This window comes from Phocoena phocoena, chromosome 1 (genome assembly GCF_963924675.1).
Source record: "Phocoena phocoena chromosome 1, mPhoPho1.1, whole genome shotgun sequence".
Taxonomy (NCBI): domain Eukaryota; kingdom Metazoa; phylum Chordata; class Mammalia; order Artiodactyla; family Phocoenidae; genus Phocoena; species Phocoena phocoena.
The window spans coordinates 10,073,476-10,098,626 of NC_089219.1; the positions used below are offsets into that span (position 1 = coordinate 10,073,476).

A 25,151-nucleotide genomic window follows, 5' to 3' on the forward strand; every position below is an offset into this window, starting at 1 on the left:
ACAGCCCTTTTGAAGAGTGGTTCTCATCTGGGGGTGATTTTGCCCCTCAGTGGGCATTTGACGATGTCTGGAGATATCTTTGGTTCTCACTCTAGGTGGGATGCTACTGGCATCTACTGGGTAGAAGAAGGGATGTTACTAACCACCCAACAGTGCCAGGGTGACCCCCAAGGCGAAGAATTAGCCAGCCCCTAATGCCCATAATGCCGAGGCTGGGATGCCTGCTTTGGAGTATTTTTTTTGTAGTCTCATTTTTCTAATTTAAATTTTGTGGTAAAATTTGCCGTCTTTTTTTAAGCGTGCAGTTCTGGGGCATAAAGTACATTCACATCGTTGTGCAACTATCACCACCATCCATCTCTAGAGCTCTTTTCATTCTGCAAAACTAAATCCCTGTTCCCGTTAAACACTAATCCTCCATTCTTCTGTCCTCCCAGACGCTGGCAAGCACAGTTGTGTGTCTATGAATTTGCCTCTTCCAAGGTGCCTCAGATAAGCGGGATCATACAGTATTTGTCCTTTAATGACTGGCCCCTTTCACTTAGCGTCACGTTCTCAGGTTCATCCATGTCGTAGCGTGTGTCAGAATTTCCCTCCTTTTAAGGCTAAATAATATTCTGTTGTATGGATGGACCACATTTTGTTTAACATTCATCCATCGATGGACACTTGTGTTGCTCTCACCTTTTGGCTATTGTGAATAGTGCCGCTACGAACATGGGTGCAAACGTGGGGTAGGTTTTAGATGCAGAGACCGGGGCTCTAAGAAGCCGTGTGACTCACCTGGAGTCATACAAGTGGTCTGGGAGGGTCTGGACTTAAGGGCAGGCCTGGCTGTCATCACAGCCCATCCTCTCTCCACGACACCACGGTGTCCTCAGTCTTGGTCAGGCTCACTCACATATGGGTCATGGGTTGGACTTCACTTACCTGCCTCTCTCTGGAGTGACCTGGTGGCTGCCCCATCTGTGCTGCTCGTGACGACCACTCCAGGACGTCTTCCCACGAGTGCTGGTACTTCCCTCTCAACCCATAAAGCTCTCTCTATGCCCCGGATGGCTCCGAAACACTTTACCGACACAGAAATTCTGATTTTTCTGGGAAGTCAGGAATCAGGCTGTTTTGTTTTTTTTTTTAGATTTATGCTTTCTCTGGCAGCGGGGACCAGGGGGAGCCCCAGGATCCCGGTGGCGGACACCTTCACCCTGCAGTTTTCAGCGGGTCCTGGCACTGTGGTAACTGCTGTCACTGGGGCCAGAGCTGTGGGCTGTTGGGAAGTGACTTCAGGGTAAGGCGTTTGTGGGGGGTGGTCGTTAGAAACAACGTGTGCAGGTGGAGAGGATGCACCGTTATCTGACCCTCTCCTTTCACAGGTGGAGAAACCGGCCTGGGGAAGTGAAGTTACCTCCCCGTTGTGACAGAAAATTGCCCCCCCAAATGACCACGTCCTAATTCCTGGAATCTGAGAAAATGTTACCTTTGAAGATATGATTAAGTTTAGGGTATGGATTGTCCAGGTGGCTCCAATGTAGTCACAAGGGTCCTTATAAGGGGGAGTAAAGGTCAGAGTCAGAGAGGAGGTGTAAGGATGGAAACAGAGATCAGAAGAATTCGGGGCCATTCGCGGAGCCCAACAGCTGGCCGTCCCTCCTCATAGAGTGTCACAATCAGTGTCCTTGTAGTTCGTAACCATGGGTCCATCTTCGGAGGCCAAAACAAGTTGCTCACATTCAGTGAGAGCTCCTCAGACATCAGGAGACAGGGGCTATGTCCTTCCACGTGTGTCCTTAGTTAAACATCCATTTTCCTATGTCAATATGGTCTTATTCTCCAAATACAAAGAGTCTCTGGTAATTTCCAACAGACAGGAAGCCCAGGTAACTGCTTACAAGCTGCAGTTTGGTGAGGCCTGGGGGCTCCGACCTTCCCTCCAGGCCTCCCCACATCTGAAATTCTACACAGACTGTGCCTCCATAGTGAGCAGCGGTCCCTTCCTTCTGCCTTTACTGTATTTATTCCTGGTTAGCCCTCAAGTCACTACCACTTTGCTGAGAGTTAGTTTACCAAACTGTTTTCTCTAAGCAAGGGGGGTGGTTCTGGAGGCCACCTCGTCTCTGCCCTTCTCCCCTTTGCCTTGTGTTAGCATCCATCACTGAGTCATTCATTCAGTCAACAAATACATATTGAGCACCTAATATAGGCCAGCTCTGGGGTAAAAACAGTGCAAAAAATCATTTGTGACTACAATTTAGTGAGGGGAACCAGACAGACCACGAGTAAATCAGTAATATGTATTATGCAGCAGATGGTGACAGGCGTTATGGAGAAAGAGAAGCAAAGTGCGGAGGGAAGGAGAGCTGGAAGCGGCGGGTCGCAGGATTCAGTGGGGCTGGGAGGAAAGGCTTGGTGAGAAAATGGTATTTGAGCAAGCAGCTAAAAGGAATGAGGGAGAAAGTCATGTCGACATCAGGAAAGGGTGCTCCAGGTGGAGGGAGCAGCAAGTGCAAGGGCCCTGGGGTTGAAATATGCCTGGTGTGTTTGGGGAACAATAAGGGGTCTGGGTGCCTGGATCAGAGTGAATGAAAGGGGAGTCATAGGAAATTAGGCCAGAAAGAAAGGAGGAGGTCAGATCATGGGGGTGGGGGGCTGCTTATAAGCCCCTGGAAGAACCTTGGCTTCTAATCTCAGTGACATGGGAGTTACTGAAGAGTTCTGAGCAGAGGAAGGACGTGACTTGATGTCTTTCTGGCAAGCAGGGAGGGGTCACTGTTCCAGATAAAGCTCTCAGAAGAGCAGAGAGTAGGAGCTGAACTTGCTTTCAACAGGTGTTTAGTCTACTCTGGTTTTCACTAATATGTTCGTCAGCTTTGATTTTCTCCAAGTCAAGGCTCTGAGTTGGCAAGGCTCACTAAGTTTGGTTCTGCGCCTAAAGCAAGAGCTGTGGACCTGAGAGGGTGGGCTTGCGGATAAAGGACCTGGTTCTGACATGATATTTAAGAAGCCATGCAATGGTTGGTGACAAAGACCCTGGCTCATCCCTCCCTCTATCACTTCTTGGCTGGTGACCTTGGCCAAGTTACATTAACCTGTCTGTGCCTTGGAGTTCTCACCTGTAAAATGGGGTGCGCCTGGCACTGACCTCTTTGGAAGACACCCATAGACTTAGAGCTACACTGTCCACTACAGTAGCCACCAGCCACATGTTGAGAACTTGATCACGGCCAGTCTGGACTTAGATGTGCTGTGAGTATAAAACACACCCAGATTTTGAAGACTTTGTACGAAACAAGAATGGAAAAATATCTCATGAATGAGTTTTCTATTGATAAGTTGAAAGAATAACATTTTGGAAGCGCTGGATTAGATAAAATACTGAAATTCATTTCACCTACTCGTTTGATTTACTTAAATGTGGCTACTAGCAAATTTAAAATTCTAGACGTGCTTTGAATCCTATTCCTACTGGGTGGAGTTGCCCTAGAGTGTTTAGCTCAGTGCCTGGAACACAGCAGACACGCAATAAATGGAGCCAATGGGAGAAGCCTGCTCAGGGCAGGAAGCAGGGACAGCCCTCAGCCACATAAACAAGCGCCCGATTTGTTCCTTTAGAACCTTATTTTCCCACATGCAAAGGAAGTGAAGCAACTGGTTCTCGACATCATAAAATCCAAGGGCTGGATGCCATTTAGGAGGCTACCGAATCCATCCCCCTGCCTCTGGCAAGGAGGGTGTTTATCGTTATCCCCTGCAGTATCGTCCCAGGGCTGCCGTAACACAGCACCACAGACTGGGGGCTTTACAACAGAAATGTATTTTCCCATAGTTCTGAAGTCTAGAGGTCTGAGATCGAGGTGTGGGCAGGGCTGGTTCCTTCTGAGCGCTGTGAGAGAGAGGCTGCTTCCTCTCTCCTAGCATCTGGTGGTTTGTTGGCAATTTTTGGCATTCCTTGGCTTGTAGAGGCATCACTGAGTTCAACCTTCACCTTCATCTGGTGTTTTTTTCTGCGTCCATCTGTGTTCAAACCTCCTCTTTTTTCTAAGGACACCAGTCATACTGGATTAGGGCCCACCCTAATGATCTCATCCTACTCAATTATATCTGCAATGACCCTTGTATTAATCATGATTTTTACATTCTGTATTTTATATAGCTTTGGCATCTTGGGGCCTTGCCACCGGCGATGGACTGTCCCTCCCGGGGTTGGCCAGTTCATAGAGACAGTAAACCCTCACCAGTGAGCACACCCTTGACATGCAAAGCTACCAACCCAAGTCCATACCGCACCCACCTCCTTTTATCAGGTTCTTGCAGTCCGAGACACTATCTCCCTGCCCTAAATCACCACAGGGCCAGGTACTAGACAGCTAAGTAAGGATCACCCTTTTAGCCAGAGCTTCCTGAAATTATTCAAACTAGCCAACCCTTAAGCTGCCTCCTCTGCTTACCCTGCCGTGCCCATTCCTTCCTGCAAAAACCACAATAAACACTCACCTGTTTCCCCTTTCATTCCTTCTGTCTCCTGACCATCCCTAGTGCTTCCCCGTGTGGCCCTGCATGGCTTCCACTCTTCCTATTTCTAGAGATCTGTGAGTAGGAAACTTCATCCTTCAAGAAAGTTATTCTGGTGCTTCCCTGGTGGCGCAGTGGTTGAGAATCTGCCTGCCAATGCAGGGGACACGGGTTCCAGCCCTGGTCTGGGAAGATCCCACATGCCGCGGAGCAGCTGGGCCTGTGAGCCACAACTACTGAGCCTGCATGTCTGGAGCCTGTGCTCTGCAACAAGACAGGCCGCGATAGTGAGAGGCCCGCGCACCGTGATGAAGAGTGGACCCTACTTGCCGCAACTAGAGAAAGCCCTCGCACAGAAACGAAGACCCAACACAGCCAAAAATAAATAAATAAATTAAAAAAAATCTCCCCTAAGCATTAAATTCTTGTGATAAATTAAGCTTATATATATATTTTAAAAAAGTTATTCTGCATGCCCCCAGTTTCTTCTAAAACTCTTTGACATCAATATTTCCCTGATCTTTCAAATAAACCTCAGGGTAACAGATGAGGGAACCACAGCCCAGACAAGTCAGGGGACCTGCCCAGGTCAAGGAGGTGGCAGCAGGTCCAGGGTGTCCTGACTGTCAGCTCTAAGCTCTCAGCCCCTCAACGGGGCCACGTGGCATCTTCATTTCTGATGCAGACGATCATTTATGTTGGTTATGTTTAAAAAGGGACATCATCTCGTTGGTGTCTTGTGGAAAAGCAATGCCATTCTTTCTAATACTGTGAGGGGAGGGCCTTTTCTTCACATGACGAGGGAGAAGACAGGAACATACTTTTGCACCTATTGATTTGAAAGAGAGATACCGGGGTGATGGGGCCTATATGCCAAGGGAACCCACCCAGGAAACCTGTGCTGGGAACTGGGGGCGAGCGGCTTCCACACCCTCTCATCCCGCGACCCAGAGGAGGCTGGCTGGGGAGGGCACAGACCAAGCCAAAGTCAGAGACAGAAGAGGCCTTCAAGGTCATCTAGCCCCAGGGTCTAAAGCGGGTGGCTGGGGAGAGGGACGCAGCCACCACCGTGTTCCGGGGGATCCGGCCAGCGCGGTGCCCTAAGTTGTTTCTCATGTTCGTGTGGTTCCTCTCCTGCCCCTCCCTCTCTGATGACTCCCACCTACAGCCCCCAGGGGCGTCTGGGGTCACCACTCATGATCTAGAGCAACTGAGAAAGAGGACATGACACAGGTCGACTGCTCGTTAACAAGGAAGTGGGGACAGGGACCCCGATTCCTAGCTCTCTGGATCCCGAGTGACCCGCAGCTCCCTCAGGGTCCTGACTCCTGCCCTTGGCATTTATCCCATGACCAGCCCAGAGGATGGAAGAGATGAGGCACCCGGCGGCTCCTTGATGGGCAGCCTCTGAAGCAGAGGGGCCAGGCTGAGAGCCACTGGGACGATGGGCTGTGAACACACAGATAATGCCCGTCTCCGTGGATTGTAGACATCTGGGATTTGACAGGAAAGGCTTAAATCCCGTGGGATTTGTAAGCCTGTTTGCACATTTCTATGAATTGGATAAGGAAGAAAAGAACAGCTTCTATGTGCAGAGCTGGAGGAGGCTGCAGTCTGACCATCTTCACATGACATCACTCGAGGTCAAAGGGCAGGTGCTATCACCTGCAGAGGCAACACCAGGGCCCGGGAATGTCAGGGGAGTTATCTGCCGTCAGACAGTTCACTGGAAGCTCGGCCACGGTCACGGCTGCCTAGCTGGATGTCTAGTGCATGGCCTGCCCAGCCCCCATCCCTAAGCTCTGCCCACCAGAACCTCCTCCCCAGACCTGGAAATTGGGACCAAGACAGCACAGTCTCGCCCAGCCTCAGCTGGTCTCGTGAACGGAGTAGCGTATTTTTGGCCACATGGATGGAAAAATACAGAAAGTCCATCAGTATATGAAGGAGTGGGGGGGTAAAAAAAGTGTGAGAAGCAGAGGGTGAAAAAAGGAGGCGCTGTGTTCCCTGCAGCCTCTCCGGTCTCAGCCACGAGCTCCCAGAGGCCTGACTGTTCAGGACTTGGGCTCCTGGTGACACCCACATGCTTACAAGACACCTTCTGTTTGCTTATTTCAGAGGCAGCTGGTTTCCCATTCATCGGGGTAAACTGAGATCGGCAGCCTCAGTGTCCTGAATTCCCCCCACCAGCCATTCTCACTGCACCTCGCAGAGCAGAGGCTAACAGACTCCCAGAATGAATGGCCGCCCCGCCGTCTTGCCAGCACTGCTCCAACAGATGGGGCAGGCACAGCTGGCTCCCTCCCGCCTTCACAGTGGAGAGCCTGAGCCTCAGAATTTGACCAGGATCACACAGAATCTGCTGAAGGAGCTCAGAGAACCCCCACTCTGGGATCTGTCTTTGCTAAAAGGTGATCTGGATATCCTTGGCCAACCGAAGTCGGAGAGGGGGTATTTGGTGGGGACAAAAGCCAAGGCCAGTGATGTTGGCCTGTCCCCCCAATGGCCCTTGTGACACAGCCCTCGGGAGTGTGCATTCGTCCACTCACTCACACATGCCAACTGCTCCACGGAGCCCCTTCTACGCTGGGCATGGCCCCAGGCGCTAGGGACACAGCAGGGAGCGTGCTGACCTAGAGCTCCTGTTTCTAGAGGGACAAGACTTGTGAACGAGATAATGTGGACTCAGTGAGCGAGACGCCACAGACACAACAAGCAGATATGACAACGATGAGAGGGTGGGGACAGGACTGCTTGAGCGGGGTGGTCAGGGAAGGCCTCTCTGAGGACGGGACATCTCCTGGGGACGTGATGATGAGGAAGACGCAGCCATTTGGGTTGGGAAACGTCTTAGCAGGAGAGGGAGCCGTAAGTTAGGAGGTCCTGGTTGGTCACTGGCACCTGGCGTGTTCACGGGACAGAGGAGCCTCGTGGGACATAGGAGGGAGCTGGCTTGTTCTAAGTGCAATGGAAGCCATCAAAAGGTTTCCAAACATGCCATATACTGCACCAGCTGCTGGGGACTCAAGGAGAAAAAGACACGGTTTGTGTCCTCAAAATAGGCCAGACCTGTGAACTGGCAAGCTCAAGTAGTGGCCATAGAGATAACACAGCATCCAATGAGGTCGCACAGGCCAGACTCCCAACCCAGCCTTGAGGCCCAGAGGGTTGGAGGCTGGAAGGCCAAGTAAAAACCAGAAAGGCAGAGAAGCAGAGGTGGGGAAGGGCGGGAGGGAAGAATCGGGGCCCTGGCTGGCACCGTTTGGGCAAAGACCCGAGGGCAGGAGCCCAGGACACTCCCAGGACTGGACTGACACACTCTGCTATTATCCTACAGTGACCAAGTTCAGGGTACGGTTTGGCTCACATAACCGTGAACACACCCAATTCCTGTCCTCACGACAACCCACCCACGAGGAGGCCCTTCTGGGCCATCATCACACTGCCAGCCCGAAGGTGACAAGGCCTGCCAAGCACCTCACTCCCAGCTACCTCGGAGACCACGGGATTCTGGGACAGCGGGCACTGGACGGCCACTTGGCTGAAAGGCCTAAGCCTTTGGGTATCTGAGTCAGATGGCAGCCTCTCAGCTTCAGGTAACAGTTACACTGGCCTCTCCAGAGCAAATCCCCAACTGCCTGTGCTCCCCCGGGGCTGTCCTAGCTGGGAAGGAAGGCGGGTCCTCTGTCCACTAGCCCGGCAATGAGGTCGCCCTTTGAGTTAATTGATAGAACAGCATGATGAAGGTGACATTTCCAGAAAGATCCAACATTTGGGACAGAGTAGCAGGACCGGGTGGGGCTCTCCAGGGAGAAGAGAGATGGGGCAGAGCTGTCGCAGGTCATGTTTGCAGTTGACTCTCCCCCGGACTCCAGATCGTGGTGTCTGTAAAAGCTGACACCCGACTGGGACACTGGGGATGGTGAGAAAGGTGACGCCGGGGAATCAACTCTAATTAAGACACAAGTTAAAAACACATGAGCCTGGGCTTCCCTGGTGGCGCAGTGGCTGAGAGTCCGCCTGCCGATGCAGGGGACGCAGGTTCGTGCCCCGATCAGGGAAGATCCCACATGCCGCAGAGTGGCTGGGCCCGTGAGCCATGGCCGCTGAGCTTGCACGTCCGGAGCCTGTGCTCCGCAACGGGAGAGGCCACAGCAGTGAGAGGCCCACATACAGAAAAAAAAAAAAAAAAAACAACACATGAGCCTATGACACCAGGACATGTACAGGCCTGTGAACCGCAGGAGGAGGCCCCTTGCAAGAGCGAGCAAGACCTCAGTCAACCCCTGCCAGCAACGTGGTTCTCTTAAGTGTATAAACACAAGGGAGCGGTCCACTCCGCTGGCGAGCAAATCATGCAAATTATAGCAATAAGGGGATGTCATTGTTCTGTCTATTAAATTCGAATGCATGTTTAAAAATAATAATACAGGGCTTCCCTGGTGGCACAGTGGTTGGGAGTCCGCCTGCCAATGCAGGGGACGCGGGTTCGTGCCCCGGTCCGGGAAGATCCCGCATGCTGCGGAGGGGCTGGGCCCGTGAGCCATGGCCGCTGGGCCTGCGCGTCCAGAGCCTGTGCTCCGCGACGGGAGAGGCCACGGCGGTGAGAGGCCTGTGTACCGCAAAAACTAAAAATAAAAAAAATAATAATACATAAACCTGGGAGAGGCACGGTGAGACAGGTACTTTCCATTTGCCAACAGAGCCTGCTGTCTGGGGTGCAATTAGGCAAAAATGTATCCAGAGGTTTAACATAACCATAGACTCTGACCTGGTGATTCCACCTCAAAGAATCCACCCCAAAGAAATAACCGGAGATGTCCACAAATTTACATGAATGAGGATGTTCAGTTCAGCCCCGTGTATATACAAAACAGAAAAAAAAAAAACAATGCACATTTCTAACAACAGGAGACAGGTTCAATGACTAGACATAAAATGACCTCTTACATGACCATAAAATGTTAAATTTTCAAAGAGCTATAATGACAGGTAACTCTCACAACTCAGTAAGAGGAAAAGAGTCAATAAGAAGATACATAGTATAATATCAATTTGTTTAAAATATATATATGCGCATAAGAATAAAACCAGAACTAAACACAGTAAAACTTTCGTAGCAGTGGGATTCTGCGTGGTTTTTATTCTCTGCATGATATTTACCTACATTTCCCAAGTCTACAAAGGACCTGTTATTTTACAATCAGAAAAATAAAATGCTTTTATTTTCAAAGAAAATGAGTCACCTTGGAGTCACCTGGGCGAAGAGGACCCGTGTGACCTCCAGGCAAGCATCGGCTTGTGCTCCTTTGGCTGAATTACTGTTTCTTTTGTCAGTATGACAACAAGTCCCCACTCATCTGACCAAATCAGGCCCTCACGGCATCTGACATCAGGAAAGGGAGGTGGAGTTACTGGGAGATGGGGGGTGGGCTCCCCCAGAAGGCCGCGAGTCTGGCCTGCTAAGCAGGCAGGGTTAGTGATATAACTGGTGAGCACCCCACTTGCCATGAACCCCCTCCTCGACAGGACTCTGCCTGCAGGGTCCACCCTGCAGGGGCTGAGCCACAGAATGCCCGGGTGCTCCAGGCACTACAGTGGACCTTGTCTCGGAGGCTTGTACCCACCCAAGGGGCCAGGGTGAACAGACGCAAGGCATGACATGCAGCCGTGTTTAACTGCCCCCCAGTCCCCGCTTCTCCCAGCCCTTGCCTCCCCACAGCCTCCCTTGTCAAGGTCCCAGTTGCAGCTCAGATCTCTCCCCTGGGGCTGTGGGCCGTGTCCTGCAGGCCACACGAAGCCACGGCTGCAAAGGGAGGTGACAGAAGGTGCCTCGCTATTCGGCACCCCTCACCCCCAGGCCCCAGCTCCTGCTTGGGCTTCTCCCATAATACACTCTCAGGGCTCGGTGTGGTCTGTGTCCCTGGGGAAGCCTGCTGGCTCCACGCACCTCTGAGCACAGAGACAGCCCCTCGCCTGCCGGCTATGGTTCCTCATACCCAGTGGCCTTTCCTGCCTAGGCTCCAGGCTCAAGGCTGGGACACGTGAGACGTCCTGCGAGCCCAGAACCCCGGGCTGCCTGAGTGATCTGCCCCCTCCCCACCGCACAGAGACTACGGCCACCTGGATTCCAGCAGAGGGGTCTCTGGAGGGACCTGGTCTCTCCAGGCCTCAACTTCCCAACCTTTAAGACACAGACAGTCTTCCCTTCCCTTGAAACCATAGAACTTTAGAGTTGGAAGGAACCTTAAGATCCTCCTACCCATACTCCTTTGTTTACCAAAGAAAAATCTGAGAAACAGAGAGACAGGAAAGTCGTATAACAGCACGCAGCATTTCCACAGCTGCAGCAAAATGACTTCCCCCTCCAGCACGGTTTTCAAGCTTTAGTGAGTGTACACTGCAAGCCCCTTTCAGGGGCTGGGGGTGGGAGGAATTAAAATGTAGATCCCCGGGCCTCACCCCCCAGGCACACATCCAGTAGGTCTGGGGGCCCAGGAATCTGCATGTCAAACAAGCTCCCTAGGTGATTGGCACACAGGTTTCTCATCACCCGTGTGTTTTCATTGCCTACCCACCTCACTGGGCTGCTGTAATGGGAAGGCAATGGGAGGGGCTGGAGGGCTTTTTAAAGATCACTGTCTGCTGAGAAGGTGTTCATGCTTCCCTGTCTCCCCACACCTTCCCCATCTCTCCCTCTCTATCCTGCTGGTCACTTGAGCGATGTCCCAGGTCTCTTGATTCCAGGTCTGGAGCCCTTCTACTGAAAGAGGGATGGTCACCGTTCCCTTGGCGGTATACTGTCCCATTTGGCCCAGGACCTACTGTCTACTGGGAGAACCACCAGACCAGGTGCAGAATCTGGGGCTGGAAGGTCAGCTGTCACCCATGAGAGTCGGGGATGGGAGGACAGTGCTGGGGCTATTCTCACCCTCCAGAAAGCATCAGGAGTGGGGTCGGACGCTCCTGAGTGCAAGCTCTTCTCAGTCACTAACGACGTGACCTTTGCACCTCGTTCGCTTCCTGTTGGGGAAGTTGTGGGTGAAGGTACTTGCCAGGCGCAGGTATTGTATTAAAAGAGACGGCACTTATAAACCACAAACCACCGCCGTAAGGTAGGGCCACCGGGCAAAACACAGGACGGCCAGTGACGTGAATTTCGGAAGAATAGCAAGTAATCCCATGTGTGAGGATATCCCAACATGGCACGGGGCACGGGGCACACTGATACCAAAACACCGTGCCGCGTTGATCTGAAACTCAGAGTGAATTAGGCATCCCGGAGCTCTGCTTGTTTGTTTTCTTGTTTGGGGTTGGCTTGCTTGTTTGCTGTTGCTAAGGTGGCCAGTGGGCCTTCTGGCAGGCGTCCCCTTGCTCTCTTCCTTCAGATCCAGCACCGGCAGGCCGGCTCCGCCTGAGTCCTCAGACCCAGATGCTTCCGTGCCCCGCTTCCCCATCGAGCCCTGAGGAGCCTGCACAGAGGGGACCGGCTGCCCCCGACGGGTGGCTGAGCGCTCCCATCAGCAAGGAGGCTCACTGGCAGACGATCACATTTTTTTTGCGGTACGCGGGACTCTCACTGTTGTGGCCTCTCCCGTTGCGGAGCGCAGGCTCCGGACGCGCAGGCCCAGTGGCCATGGCTCACGGGCCCAGCCGCTCCACAGCATGTGGGAACCTCCCGGACCAGGGCACGAACCCGCGTCCCCTGCATCGGCAGGCGGACTCTCAACCACTGCGCCACCAGGGAAGCCCCGATCACATTTTTTGTGCTGTCAGGGCTAGTCAAGGTCACTTGCTCAAGGTCACTTGTTCAATTTGCTTCTCTGGGGGAGGAGGGACAGGGGAGGTGAAGGAAAGACAATGAGGGTGGGTCCCCTCTGCTCCTTCCTCTGAATTCCCTCCCCTGGGTGCCTGCCTAGAAAGCCTTGGAGCTTGTGCCCCATGGTGCCTGGCTTTCCTTGGTGGGAAGTGGGTCGTCAGCGTGGCCAGGGGCAGGTGTGGAGGAGCCAGGAGGCCCTGCTGCACTCCCAGCCGCTTCTAACTCTCTGTGTGACCTTGGGCAAGTCACTCGCATCACCTCTCTGGGCCTTCCAGAGAAAACGGGGTAATAGCAACAGCACTAATGCTTATTAGTACATACTGTGTGTCAGGCACTGCTCTAAGTACTTTATAGACAATACCCTTTCAATCCTCCGAACTAGTAAGAAGTAGAGGCAGGATTTGAACTAAGCAGCTCTGTGCCAGAGTCTGGGCACTTGGCCCCCTTGCCTGCTGCACCTGTGAAAATATGAGAGGCCCAAATGCAGGAGGAGGAGGGAAGGGGGTGACTGACACCTAGCGATCACCTAGATCATCTACTCCTTGCTAAGATTACCACACCCTCGACGGAGCTGACTTCGCGCAACCCTCGCCGCAAACATGCTGTGGGATTTTGATCTTCAGTCTGAAGTCAGAGGCAGGGAAACGGAGGCACAAAGAAGGTCAGGGACTTGTCTAGGGTCATAATCTGAGTCTACATGGGAGCTCAGCTCTCCCACGTCAAGGCCTGGGCTAGGTGCTTCACAACCGCCCCACTTCCGGTTCACAGAGCTCGGGACACTGCTCTGGCCACAGAACACGGGCAGTGAGGTCAGAGCTGCTCTCAGTGCTTCACCCCAGGAGATGCTGGAAGCCCCCATGCTGCCATGCTGCTGTCTCCATCCTCTCCCCGCCTGAATGAGACCAACTCTTCCCCAGGGCCTGGACACTGTTCCTTGCCCTGGACCTGTCCATCCTTACCCCCAGCCACACATCCTCATCTGATGGCTCTTCGCTTTCCTACATTACAGACAGTAGGAAGGATAACAGTTTATATTCTTTGCTCTTTAATTTACCCACTTTATCTTGACAATCACTGGTCAGATGGATTGGTCAGCACCACTGTGTCCCAAATTCACACAGGAGGAAGAGGAGGTTCAAAGAACTTTCCCAGAGTCACCCAGTTTTTAAGCCAGGACTCCAGTGTATACCTTCCAATCCAGGGCTCTGTAGAGGCCTCAGAGGGCAACCAAAGTACTGTAAAGATGACGAAACCGAAGCCCAGACAGGATACCTGTCCTGGGTCAAGGTCACAGCCAGCCACGGCACAACTGAGACTGAAATCCACAGCTCCTGACCCGTCACCCCTAGCCCTCGAGCGAATGATGGTGGGAGCCAATGACAGCACCTCAACTGACAGCTGGGGTTCATGATGCCAACTCTACCAAGAAGCAAAGGCAGATGCCATCAGAACCAAGAGGAACCGCCGTTCAACAGTGAGGTCTGCATCTGGACCTTCCTGTCTTCTGGTGGAGAGGGTCTGGGGAGTGAGTGAAGGCCAAGTTTAAAGTTAGGCGACTCTGTACCTTGCAGGTCAGATCTCTTTAGGACTTGCTCATGTGGGAGAGCCAGCCTGGGCTTAAAGTTCCAGCTAAGGGGCCCGTGTCTGCAGGGAAGTGACGGCCCCTAATACCTGGGATTTGCACTTAGTGACAGTACACAATGAATAAGTGAGCACAGGAATTCCGGACACAGATGAGCAGCATTTTTGAATTCTCAATAAATGGAAAAAATATATATTTACCCATGATAAATCCACACCTATGTCACCTTTTACACTGTGGGTCTTTCAGCTCTGGTTCCTGTTCTGACAAACCCTCGGGGTCAAGGTGGGAGGTGGAGTCTGGCTCTGGGAGGTCACTGCTCACATGCTCACCAGTGGAAGCCTGGAATCCACTGAAAATAAGGGCATTTCACCCGCTCCCTGTCATGGGGCTCACTCTTATGGATGCTGGGGTCCCCTCTCCTCAGCTCTGCCTTTGCTTCCTTCTCACTGGCCTTCACAGGCTCTCTTACCTGCTGTGCCCTTATGTTCCTGTCTGCCAGGTGGGGACGTATGTCCGTGTCACTGCCAGAAAAGCGCACGAGGCAAGCAAAGCGTGCCCCAGCCCCCAGGACTTTGTTCAGCAATTTCACGTCTGGGCTGAAAAGCTACTGAACGGCCAATCTTTACTGCATTACTGGCTCTTAGCAAGCTGCTGCTTTTCCTCACCAGGAATATTCCTCACTCCTTTTAGACAGAAGAGCAAACTGGGAGCTGAGAAACGAAGACCTACTCAGGTTACAGAAGCCCTTGGAGAGCTCTTAGAACTGGCGGGCTCCCTCTCCATGTTCAGTGTAGTGAGATGGGTGCTGAAATGCTACCCGCGGAGTAGGGTGTCTTCCACTTAGGGGCCCAGAAATAACCCACACCCACCAGTACTAGGACCCAAATCCCCACAGGATGATCTCGGAAATCCAGGTCCCAAACACTACTGGAGAAACAGGGGGAAAGCAGGGCAACCAGGCCCAGAATCTCCCGAGAATCCCAGATGTGTCCCTCCCCACTCCCCTTCCCTAGCAGAGTCCCAGGAAAAGTTCTGGGAACCTGGGAGGGTTACACCGGGAGCAACTCCCATCCGGGACAGTGGCCGTGGGCGCCCAGGCCTCCCCTTCCAGGCTCAACGCGAGGCCGCTGCCCTAGGCTCTCCCCGCGCTCTGCCTCACTCCTTCCCGCCTCCCGGTCCGGCCGCCAGGCTCACCTTTGGGCAGCTTGGACACGTTCTCCTGGATCCAGGAGAAGAGGTGGGCGAAGTCGCAGTCGCAGAGCCAGGGGTTCCCGTCCAGGCGCAGGGTGCGTAGCGCAGGCAGCGCGGCCAGGGCGGCCACGTTGAGGCTGCGCAGGTTGTTGTCGTTGAGCTCCAGCACCTGCAGCGACTCCAGGGTTTCGAAGGCGGCCTCGTGCACGCCCGCCAGGTTGTTGTTGGCCAGGCTCAGCTTGACCAGCCTCCCGGCCGAGCGGAAGGCGCCGGCGCCCAGCTGGGTCAGGTTGTTGTAGCTGAGGTCGAGGAAGGCGAGCTTGGCCGAGCCGCTGAACGTGCCCTCCTCCAGAGAGCGCAGAGAGTTGTTCCTGAAGTCCAGGTAGACCAGGTCGCCGTAGAAGATGAAGAAGCCCTCGGGGATGTGCTGGATGCGGTTACCGGCCACCAGAAGCTTGCGCACGTCCAGGGGGAAGGGGTCGGGCACGCTGGGCAGCCCGCGGTCGCGGCAGTCCACGGTGTGCGGATCGGTGCAGGCGCAGCCCGCGGGGCACGCGGGTCCTGGCGGGAGCAGCAGCAGGAGGCTGCAGAGCCCCAGCGCGGCGCCGGCGCCGGCGGGGGCGCGGGGCGCGGCGCGGGGCGCGGCGCGGGGGCGCATAGCCGGGACCCGCGCGAGCGGCGGCGACGCGGACGCGGCTCTGGGGCCGAGCCCTGGCGCGGGGCGGCGCGCGGGGCGGCGCGCGGGGTCCCGGCGTCCAGGCGCTGGGAGCCGGAGGGCTGCCGGGGCGGGGAGGGCTTGCGCCCGGGCGCGCGGGGCGATGGAGCGCAGCGCGGACCGACCAGGGGAGCCGGGGAGGCTCGGGCGGAGGGGGCAGCTCCGGGGAGGGAGGGCCGAGGGACTCGCGAATGATTTACCCGAACAGGAAATTAACCCGCTGGAAAATCCCGGCAGAGAGGCGGGAGCGGCAGGGGTGGCGGAGTGGCCGTCCCAAACGCGGCCCCGCCCGGGCAGCTTATTTCCGACACCGGGCAATAAGACCTGTCTCGCGGACTTGGCGCGGAACACTCGACGACCAAGTTCAGTGACCAAGCGCCCCCAGCCCCAGTGGATTTCAGAGGGCGTGTCACGGTCGTGCGCCCCGCACCCCCGCGCCCGCCTGGTGCCAAAGCGCGCTCCCCGCGCGCCACCCCTTGCAAGAGGGAGCGCGACCTGGGTCCCTCTGGCTCTGCGCCAGGGCATTCCCGGCGGGCTCTCGCGGGCCGCGCCAGGGGCTGTTGATCCGGGGTTGGGCGGGGCTCCAGAGGGCTCCAGGGAGCTCCAGGGTGGCTGATCCTCCTTTCACCTTTCCTCCACCGGCACTTAACCCATCTCAGTGAGACAGGCGGGGTCAACCAGTGGGCGCTGCCAGGGCCCCCGCTGTGGCCCGAAGGAAAGCCAGGGGCCAGTCAGCAGTTTCCACGCTGGCCCTGAGTTTGTCGGGGAACTGGCAGCCACCGGGGCGCGGATCTGCTGCTGATCTAACCAAGGCCCAGCCGAGAGGCTCCCTCAGAGGCCAGGGTTCCCAGCTGTGTGGCCTCAGTTCCAGTGCTTCCACACTCTGGACCCCGTGTGCCCCATCTGTAAGATGGGAAAAGGTAATATGCATGACACCAGTTTTGGGGGAGGAACACAGAGTCAAGAAACAGTGTAAAAATGATCTTTTCGGGCTTCCCTGGTGGCGCAGTGGTTGAGAGTCCGCCTGCTGATGCGGGGGACGCGGGTTCGTGCCCTGGTCCGGGAATATCCCACGTGCCGCGGAGCGGCTGGGCCTGTGGGCCTTGGCCGTTGGGAGTGCGCGTCCACAGCGGAAGAGGCCACAACAGTGGGAGGCCCGCGTACCGCTAAAAAATAAATAAAAATGATCTTTTCCCTCTTAATTTCTACTCCATCCTCAACCAGCCCCCAGCTTTGGTCCCCAAGGAAGGTGGTCAGGGCGGTGCCAAGGCTGGAAGGACAGCAAGGAATGGTGTGTGTGGCCTCAGACCCTTCACCAGCCCCCAAGTCAAACTCCTTTCCATTCCCAACCCCATTTAGAAACTTTTCTAAGGAGAAGTCCCCACAGAGCCACCAAGAGATTGTCCTGCTGTTGGCTATTTTGGTCCAAGTGTCCTGGAATTGATAAGCTCCGCCTGGACCAAAATAACCCAGGAACAGCTGTTGGGCAGCAGGCCCCCAGAGCCCGTGCCCTGGCCCCTGGCCCCATGCAGATTGATGGAGCCTTGAATTCTGAAGCCACAAAGCTAAGCCCTGGCCTTTTTCCAAAGGTACACGCAGCTTGACGCCTTCTGATGGATCAAAAACCTGAGCCTCTGGGACACAGCCAAGGGCTCAACAGAGCCCTGGTAAGGAGGGGTACAGAGCCCTGAGGGAAGCTCTGAGGCACTTGGGGTCCTGCTTACACCCCAGGCCTCCACACCAGACCTCCTGAGTCTCCTGTCTGTGTCCCCACTCTCCCAGGGTCCCCAGTTTGTCTTTGTCATCCCCAGCTGCAAGGGCTCAGCCCCCATTCTGGTCTCATCCCTTTGATGAGGCGGGTCTGGGGGAAACGTCTGAATCGTCCCAGAGTGGGTGAACACCCCAGGCTGCATAAATAATGCATTATTGCCGTGTCAAGGCAAAGGCAGGTGGCAGAACAAACGGGTCCCCCCATTACAACTCTCCAGGAACACCCTGGAACGATCTGTTACACCCTCCACCCCTCCAGCCTCAGGCTTGGCTCTGGTCCCTCACTCTAGTACTGAGGGGAACCTATTCCTTACCCGTCTGAGCCCCTAGCATCGTTGCTCAGGGCATCTGTGTTTGGCTGGGCTGCCATCCTACACACGTGCCCCCCTGGGCCTGTGTGTCTGAGAGCACCATACCTCCCTGCCAAGTGGTCTGGTAGGCTGGAGCCCTGGCCGGAGTGTCAGGCCCCTGGACCTGGTCCTGGCCCTACCCTTAGCCACAGAACCTTTCACAGGCCACTCGACCTCTCTAGGGAAATACTTCCCAGTCGGGGATCCTTGGGCCCCCTGAGGATCAACTCTTTTCAGAATTTCAAAAGCTCTGGTGAAAATTGGGCCTTTTCCTGTAAGGAGGTCACCCAGAACAAATGCCACAGTTCTTGGCAATGAACTCAGTGATAGCCCTAGTTCTTCTGTGTTGATCAGAATACTGGTGACTTTGATTAATGGGAACAGATGAATTTCTACCTAATAAGTTCAGAGCATTTAGCAAGGGCCTGCAAAACAGGGGGTTGCACGGTTGTAAAAGAATCAAAGGGGTCCCCGGTGATGAAAATGTTGAGAAATGACACTCTGGGCCTTGATTGCCTCATCCTGAAACTAGAGAGAAAATACCTTCCCTCTCCCCTTCCACAGCCACTGTGAAGGCCACGTGGGGAAATATTGGTTTGGAACGTGAGCTGAAAAGTGTTTGGAGAGACACTGCATATACAAGTGGCCGGAAGTCTTGCTGTGGCAGGAACGCCTTGCTTCTTGCTTTGTGTCCCCTAAAGTGCCTTGAATCCAAATCGAAAGGCTTTTTTCGTGAATAGCAGAAGGAGCAGACATGGCTGGGGCTCGTGGGGAGCAGAGAGGCCCACCATATTCCAAGACTCCCATGCCTTGGGAAAATGCAAGCTTTGCCACCTCTGATTTTCCCCCAGCAAGGAAAACATAGCTGTGACCTCAGCAAGGTCACACCGTGAGTCAGTGGTAGCTGCTGGAAATAGAACGCAGGCATCCTGACTCCCCTGCCACCCCACTCACCCTGCTGCCTCCCTGGGAAGGGGGCCTCCTACGGATTGAGGAAAAACACTGCAGGTGATGTGGAGAGACACCTTCAGAGACTCAGTTTATCGGCTCCATTTCTGTATTTATTCCCAGAGTCAACACACTTCGTAACGCCTGATCAAGAGGTTCAAAACAGGGGTGGGACAAATACCGGCGGTGTCATGATGTTTTCAGAACCTTCCCCAAATCACCAAGCAGAATCCCTCACCCTCTTCTATGCTCCCCGAGCTACAGAGCACTTCCTATCTTATCTTGTAAGTGGCCCCTGAGGTTGGGCCTTGGGGAGCTACGTGGTTGGGGTCCGCAGGAAATCCCCCACGTGGTGGCTGGTCCCTAAGCAAAAGCAAACCGGGCGTGAGGGCTTCCCCTTTGGTCGCCTCTAAATTAGCCCAAATCCTAGGCCCTAAATTGTAAACAAGATGATGCCAGTATGGTATGTGCAGGAATCTGAATTTAGGTGCAGAGGCTAGGTTTGAAGGATAAGACTGTGGATGGTGTTTGGTGATGTCATTTGGGTTACTGGCCTGTGTCACCTGTGATGAGTGCCTGGCTGACCTGGCACCCCGTGGGCCCCAGGAAGGGAGACGTGCTCTGGCCCTTTGCCTGGGGGCAGGCTGGCTCAGTGGAACCAGCTCTCTGCTCCGAGGACGACACTGCTCTGTATCTGTCCCCCTACTAACTGGCAAACCCCAAGCTCCAATTTGTTCCCACCCACTGCCCTTCTCCACCACCACCACCAGGGGGCACCATCCGCCGTTTGTACTGGTGAGAGCTGAACCCTTCCTCTCTCAAGGCAGCAGCTCTGTCTCCTCCCATAAAACTTGCTTTTGTTTTGCTCTCCTCTGGCAAGGCTGGACCCACTTTTTAGAAGAAAAGCTCCTGCCCCTGTTTCACCCCTGGTACTAGGAAACGAATCCTTAACCAGCCTCAATGGAGGCAGGGTGGTAGTCGTGCTTAAGAACATGGGTTTGGAGTCAGACAGACGTGGGACAAACCTGGTTCTCTTGTTCCTTGGCTCTGTCACCTTGAGCAAGTTGCTTAATTTCTCTAAGCCTCAGTTTTCCCATCAATGAAATGGGATAATACTAGTGCCAATTTCACTGGGTTGTTATGAGGATTAAATGAGATCTATCAAGCGCTTAGCAGTGAGTCTTGACATCATAATTATTTATTTCTTTGTTTTTTCACATATAGCAGGTAAATATTTAATGGAAGTGGTATTCTTTAGGTAAATAATTAAAGTGTTTATCTGGAATGTATTTTCGAGGGATGGCCTACATTCTAGGATTGGGTTTAGTAACTCTCTCTGCCCTGAACCTTATTCCAAATGTAGCATTTCTCAGACACACACACACATACATCCCCACCCCTTTAGCCCCCTCCAGCTCTGGCTGACTTTGTGAGCACAGTTATAGGTGAGCAGCTTCCAGCATCCTGGCTTGGTTGGCCTGAGCGTGGGCAGACCAATGAGACCAAGGACATGGGGTCAGTCCCTCAGCCTGGCACAAGGAGACATCTGTTCTCTGCTCACAGCCGGTGCTCCTAATGCTGGCCAGCCAGCCAGCGAATGAGTGACCTTGGGTAAGGAGGATAGGGATACTGCCACCCTGTCTCTCCCAGGAGAAAAACACAGAGCACACGTCCCAACAGTCAAGGGCACCACCATCCCACAGGCAGGAGGCACATGATCTCCAGCGAGTTCGGGACTCATCCCCGCTTCCTCTTCCCTCACACCCACCTCCTGTCCACTAGCAAAGCCCTTTGGTGCTATGTCTTTGCCTCCACTGGGATCTCCTTAGTCCAAACTGACATCATCCTTTACAGAAGTCCCACTGGCCTTCCTGCTTCCAGCCTTGTTCCCAACAAGGGAACACCCACGCATGCTCCCAACACTCAAGAAAGCCAAAGTGAGCCCTTGAAAATATGTTACCTCCCAGTTCGGACACCCCCAGTGGTTTCCTGTGAGTGGTAGGCAGACTTCTAAGATGACCCCCAATGATCCCCACCTCTTGGTACTTCCTGAGTGAGGGCAGGACCCATAACTTGCTTCTAACATATTTGGCGAAGGTGACAGATGCCATCTCTATGATTAGGTTACAAGAGACGGTGACTTCCATCTTGCTATCAGACTCACTCTGCTGTCTCTTTGGTTTGTGTGCTTTGATGAAGCAAGCCGCCGTGTTGGAGTGGCCTGCATGGTGAGGAACTGAAGGTGGCCTCAGATCTACAGCCCATGAGAAACTGTGTCCTGCCAACGACAACATAAGACCAGCAAACATTTTGGTTGCAACCTGTGAGAGACCCTAAGCAGAGGACCCAGCAAAGGCCTGTCAGACCCCTGGCCCACAGAAACTGTGAGATTGAAAATGTGTTTTGCTTAAGCTGCTAAATTTCTGGGGAATTTGTTACGTAGCAACAGCTAGCTAATACACCTCGGCACTTGGAATAAAATTATCCCACCAGACCCTGCGTTCTCTGGTCCCACATGCTTCTCTCACCCCATTTTGGACCCCTCTCCCCTTGGCTCACCACCCTCCAGCCACTCTGGTCTTTTCATACATCTAACTCATCACGTTTGTGCCAACCCCAGGACCTTTGCCTGTGCTGTGCCCTCTGGCTGGAATACTTCCCGCCCCCACCTCCCCCAGTTTTTGGCATGGTTGGTGCCATTTGGTCATTCGGGTCTTCTCAGCCCAAATGTCACCTCCTCTGACTGGCCTCTACTGACCTCCCTCTCGCCCCCATCACTTCTGTGCTACCGCCTTGTTTTATTTTCTTCAGAACATTTGTTACCACCTGATATTATCTAGCTTGCTTGTTAGTTTACTTACTTGCTTTACCTCCTGGCACTAAAATAGAACTTCTATGAGAACCATTACATTGTCCCAGTTGCTAGAATCACCCCAAAAATATAATAGGCATTTGAAAAATGTTTAATTAATTAATTGCAGCCTACAAATGATGCTTCTCAACTAGGCCACCAGTTTCTCAACAGCTTCCAGTGGTATCTCACCTGGAGATGCCTATCTACGTCCTAGGGGGAGCAAGGACCTTCATCCCTCCAAAGGTGGTCTTGGCTCTGGGCCCATGGAGGGGGAGGGATTCATGTGTGGAACACAAAGTGTGCCAGCTGTACCCTTGAAGTGGCTTGGGTGTTTGGGGATCCCCCCAACACATTTCTAGCTTCTCTCTACTCCATCAAAGCCCACAGCAACCCATAAATCGCTTTAACACATCCACCCTCAAGCCTTCACACGCACTCTCTTTCCAGCTTGCCTCTCACTATGTTCCAAGTTTGGCTCAAGGAAACTTGGCCTCCTCCAGGGAGCCTTCCAGAGTTGCTCTGAACAAATTCCTGGTCCCCTTATTATCCATCCCAGGAGAATGGATGCTATGGTAGGTATGGGGGTACAAGGATGCAGCAAGCACAGCTCCATGCTCAAGGAGCGCCTGGCTTAGGAGGCAGCCATAGGAAGAGGTAATCCCAACTTGGTTAGAGCTCAGGACTTACCCGTCAGCCTGAAAACTCCAATTCACGCTGCTTTATTAAGCACACTGAAATAGGGGCAGTAAATTTGGCTAGAGTCAGAGCTAAAAGCATCAGCCCTTGGGCCAGTCAGCCTGCATTCAAATCCTACTTCCATCGCTTCTAGACTGCATCTCTTCTGCAAGTCATCTCTCAAAGCCTCAGTTGCTTCATCTGTGAAATAGACACTCATAGTATCCACCTCTTAGGGTTACTGTGAGGATTAAATGAGATAGTGTACAACATCTATACTACACAACACGTAGTGTAGGATGTAGCACAACATCCAAGTGGGTGCTCAAAAGTAGCAGCATCCTGGTGCTGTCATCCGTTCGGTTGCCTCCTGCAACAAACATCTTTTGCCCGCTTAATATTCACAAGAAAGGCATTGACCTGGGTTCTGGGGAGCTAAAGATAGAATAGAAAGTCTCATTGTCAGCTGACTCACAATCTCTCTGAAGGGATGGGACACACAGCAGCAGCAGAGGGCAGACAATTCAAGGACTCACTGTGTTCGATGACTGCCAACAAGACTTCTGAGTTTATAAATGTCACAGGCATTTGGAGGAGTCAGGGATGCCTGGACTGGTGTGACTGGAAAAGGTACATCTTGACACCATTAACCATATTTTCCAAATCTGATTTTGGAGCATGTAGCCATGTGGCTTCATGCTCTGTAGCCCGGCATATGCAGTGTTCCCTCCGCCGGTCCACCTGGCAGGCGCCTGCTTGCCCTTCAAGACGCCATGCATTTCTCCAGGTGGCCTTGACCTTCTGAGGTGCGGCCCCCTTCACCTCTCTTGCTCCCCAGGCTTCTATCACTGTCCCTTGCATGTGGTGTGGCATTTATCGATGACATGTTTGTCTCCCCTGCTGGATGGTTAGTGAGCTCTGGTGTAAGGAAAAAGGTCCTTAGGAACAAGGACAGCAGGAAAAGGTCCTTGTGAGCAAAGATCGTGTCTTTTCCATCTTTTAATCTTGGAACCCAGCACAGGACCCTGCCCAGGGCAGATGCTCAATGTCTTTGCTAGATGAACAAATGAGTACATGCCTGTATGAATGAATGACTCTGCCGTGTGGAATGATAAGCGGGCGAAGACTGTTGGAAGTCTGAATTGCTTTGGAAAGCTCAAGAGGTATGAGTCTCTGGAATTATACTACAGAACCGTTCATTCAGCCCCACAAATACTAAACACTGTTCTGTGGCCCCGTGGCAGCTGCTCCTCGCAAATCCTCCCCCTTCCCCAGTAACAATGATGGTGATCCCAAGCCCTCTCATTAACCATTCACAGCACTGCAAAGCCCCTTTACACCCATAATCCCAGTTGATCCTCAAAGCAATTGTCAGGTACACAGGCCATGCGTCATTGTGTCCATTTTACAGAAACCGAGCCTCAGATGGCTCACTGATTACTCAGCTTGCACGGCTGGGGAACTCCAAGGATATTTGACATTCCCGCTCCGGGAACAAGTTTCCTGTGCTCCTTTTGCAGCTCTTGTGGTCTAAAGGGAGCTGTTTAATAATAATGGCTGGTGGTAGGATGGCTGCTGATTACATGGACCGCTGACTGATTGGATATAGGGCCTCAGAGCCTGGAATTTTAAAGTTGAGTTTGGACCAGCCACATATATCTGATTGCAGAGCAGTATTTCAGCTGCCCTCACTAGCCACCTCTGCCCTCCATCCCACAGACGTGCACACAGCCCACAGGCATACATCCACCTGCACATGCCTCCCTCCTTCCAGCCAGGTGTGTCTTCCTGAGAGTGCACATGGGGAACAGAACGTGATATAACCCGAACAGAGTATAAAGCCACCAGCATTCTTGCTAGTAAATGCAGAGGCACAAAGCAGGCTACTTGTATGTGGATTTGCATGTAATTTGCATACATACCTGCATGCATTTCCCAAAGCCATCACACGGAGTTCATGAAATGAACAATTAATGGGTAAATCCACTTCATCTATGCCAGCCAATGGCAGATATGGACACATCTGCTATCCAAGCTGCCATGGCTTCTTTATCCCTGAAGTTTCTTCTAATTTAACATGAAGTTGTTTTCAGAATTACTGAAGACCTCAAAGGAAAACACAACATTTATGCAATAACCATGCTAACAATATCTAACACATACTGAGTGCTCACTGTGTCTTAAGCACGGCTCTATGAGCTCCAAATATATTAATCTCAGTAATCAAAAAGGTCCGATAACTATCCCCATGTTACAGGTGAGGAGACTGAGTTCCATGGGGTTAAGGTCAAATGTCTTGTTAGTGACTCAAACACGGGCAGTCTGGCTCAGTTCGTTTCTGTAGCAAATATTAGTTTGAGCACCTCCTATGAGCCAGGTATTATTCTAGGCACTGGGAACACTGCAGTGAACAAAGAAGACAAAGCTAGCTGTTAGAAAGCATCAGGATATGTTAGTTAGTGTGAGGTTGGATCGCTGAACAAAGAGACTCCAACGTTCATTAAATTAAAGAACAAAGAGGGAATTCCCTGGCGGTCCAGTGGTTGGGACACAGTGCTTTCACTGCTGGGGCCTGGGTTCAATTCCTAGCCGGGAAACTAAGATCCTGCAAGCCAAAAAGTTAAAAAAAGAAAAAAAAATTAAAGAACAAAGAAGTAAATCTCTCTCAAGCGGTAGTAATTTAAGATGTGTGTCCCAGGCTGGTGGGCAGCCCTGCTCCACCTGGTCACTGGGGA

General features: G+C 53.0%; 1 protein-coding gene across 1 annotated transcript in view; it reads right to left on the bottom strand.

Moving 5' to 3' along the window:
* Window positions 1–25,151, bottom strand: part of LRRC38 (leucine rich repeat containing 38) — an 83,218-nt gene that overhangs the window by 19,402 nt on the left and 38,665 nt on the right. The window contains 3 exon segments of the mRNA XM_065872301.1: window positions 15,108–15,740; window positions 15,789–15,894; window positions 15,896–15,979. Of these exon segments, the coding sequence (XP_065728373.1) occupies window positions 15,108–15,740; window positions 15,789–15,894; window positions 15,896–15,979 (823 nt within the window).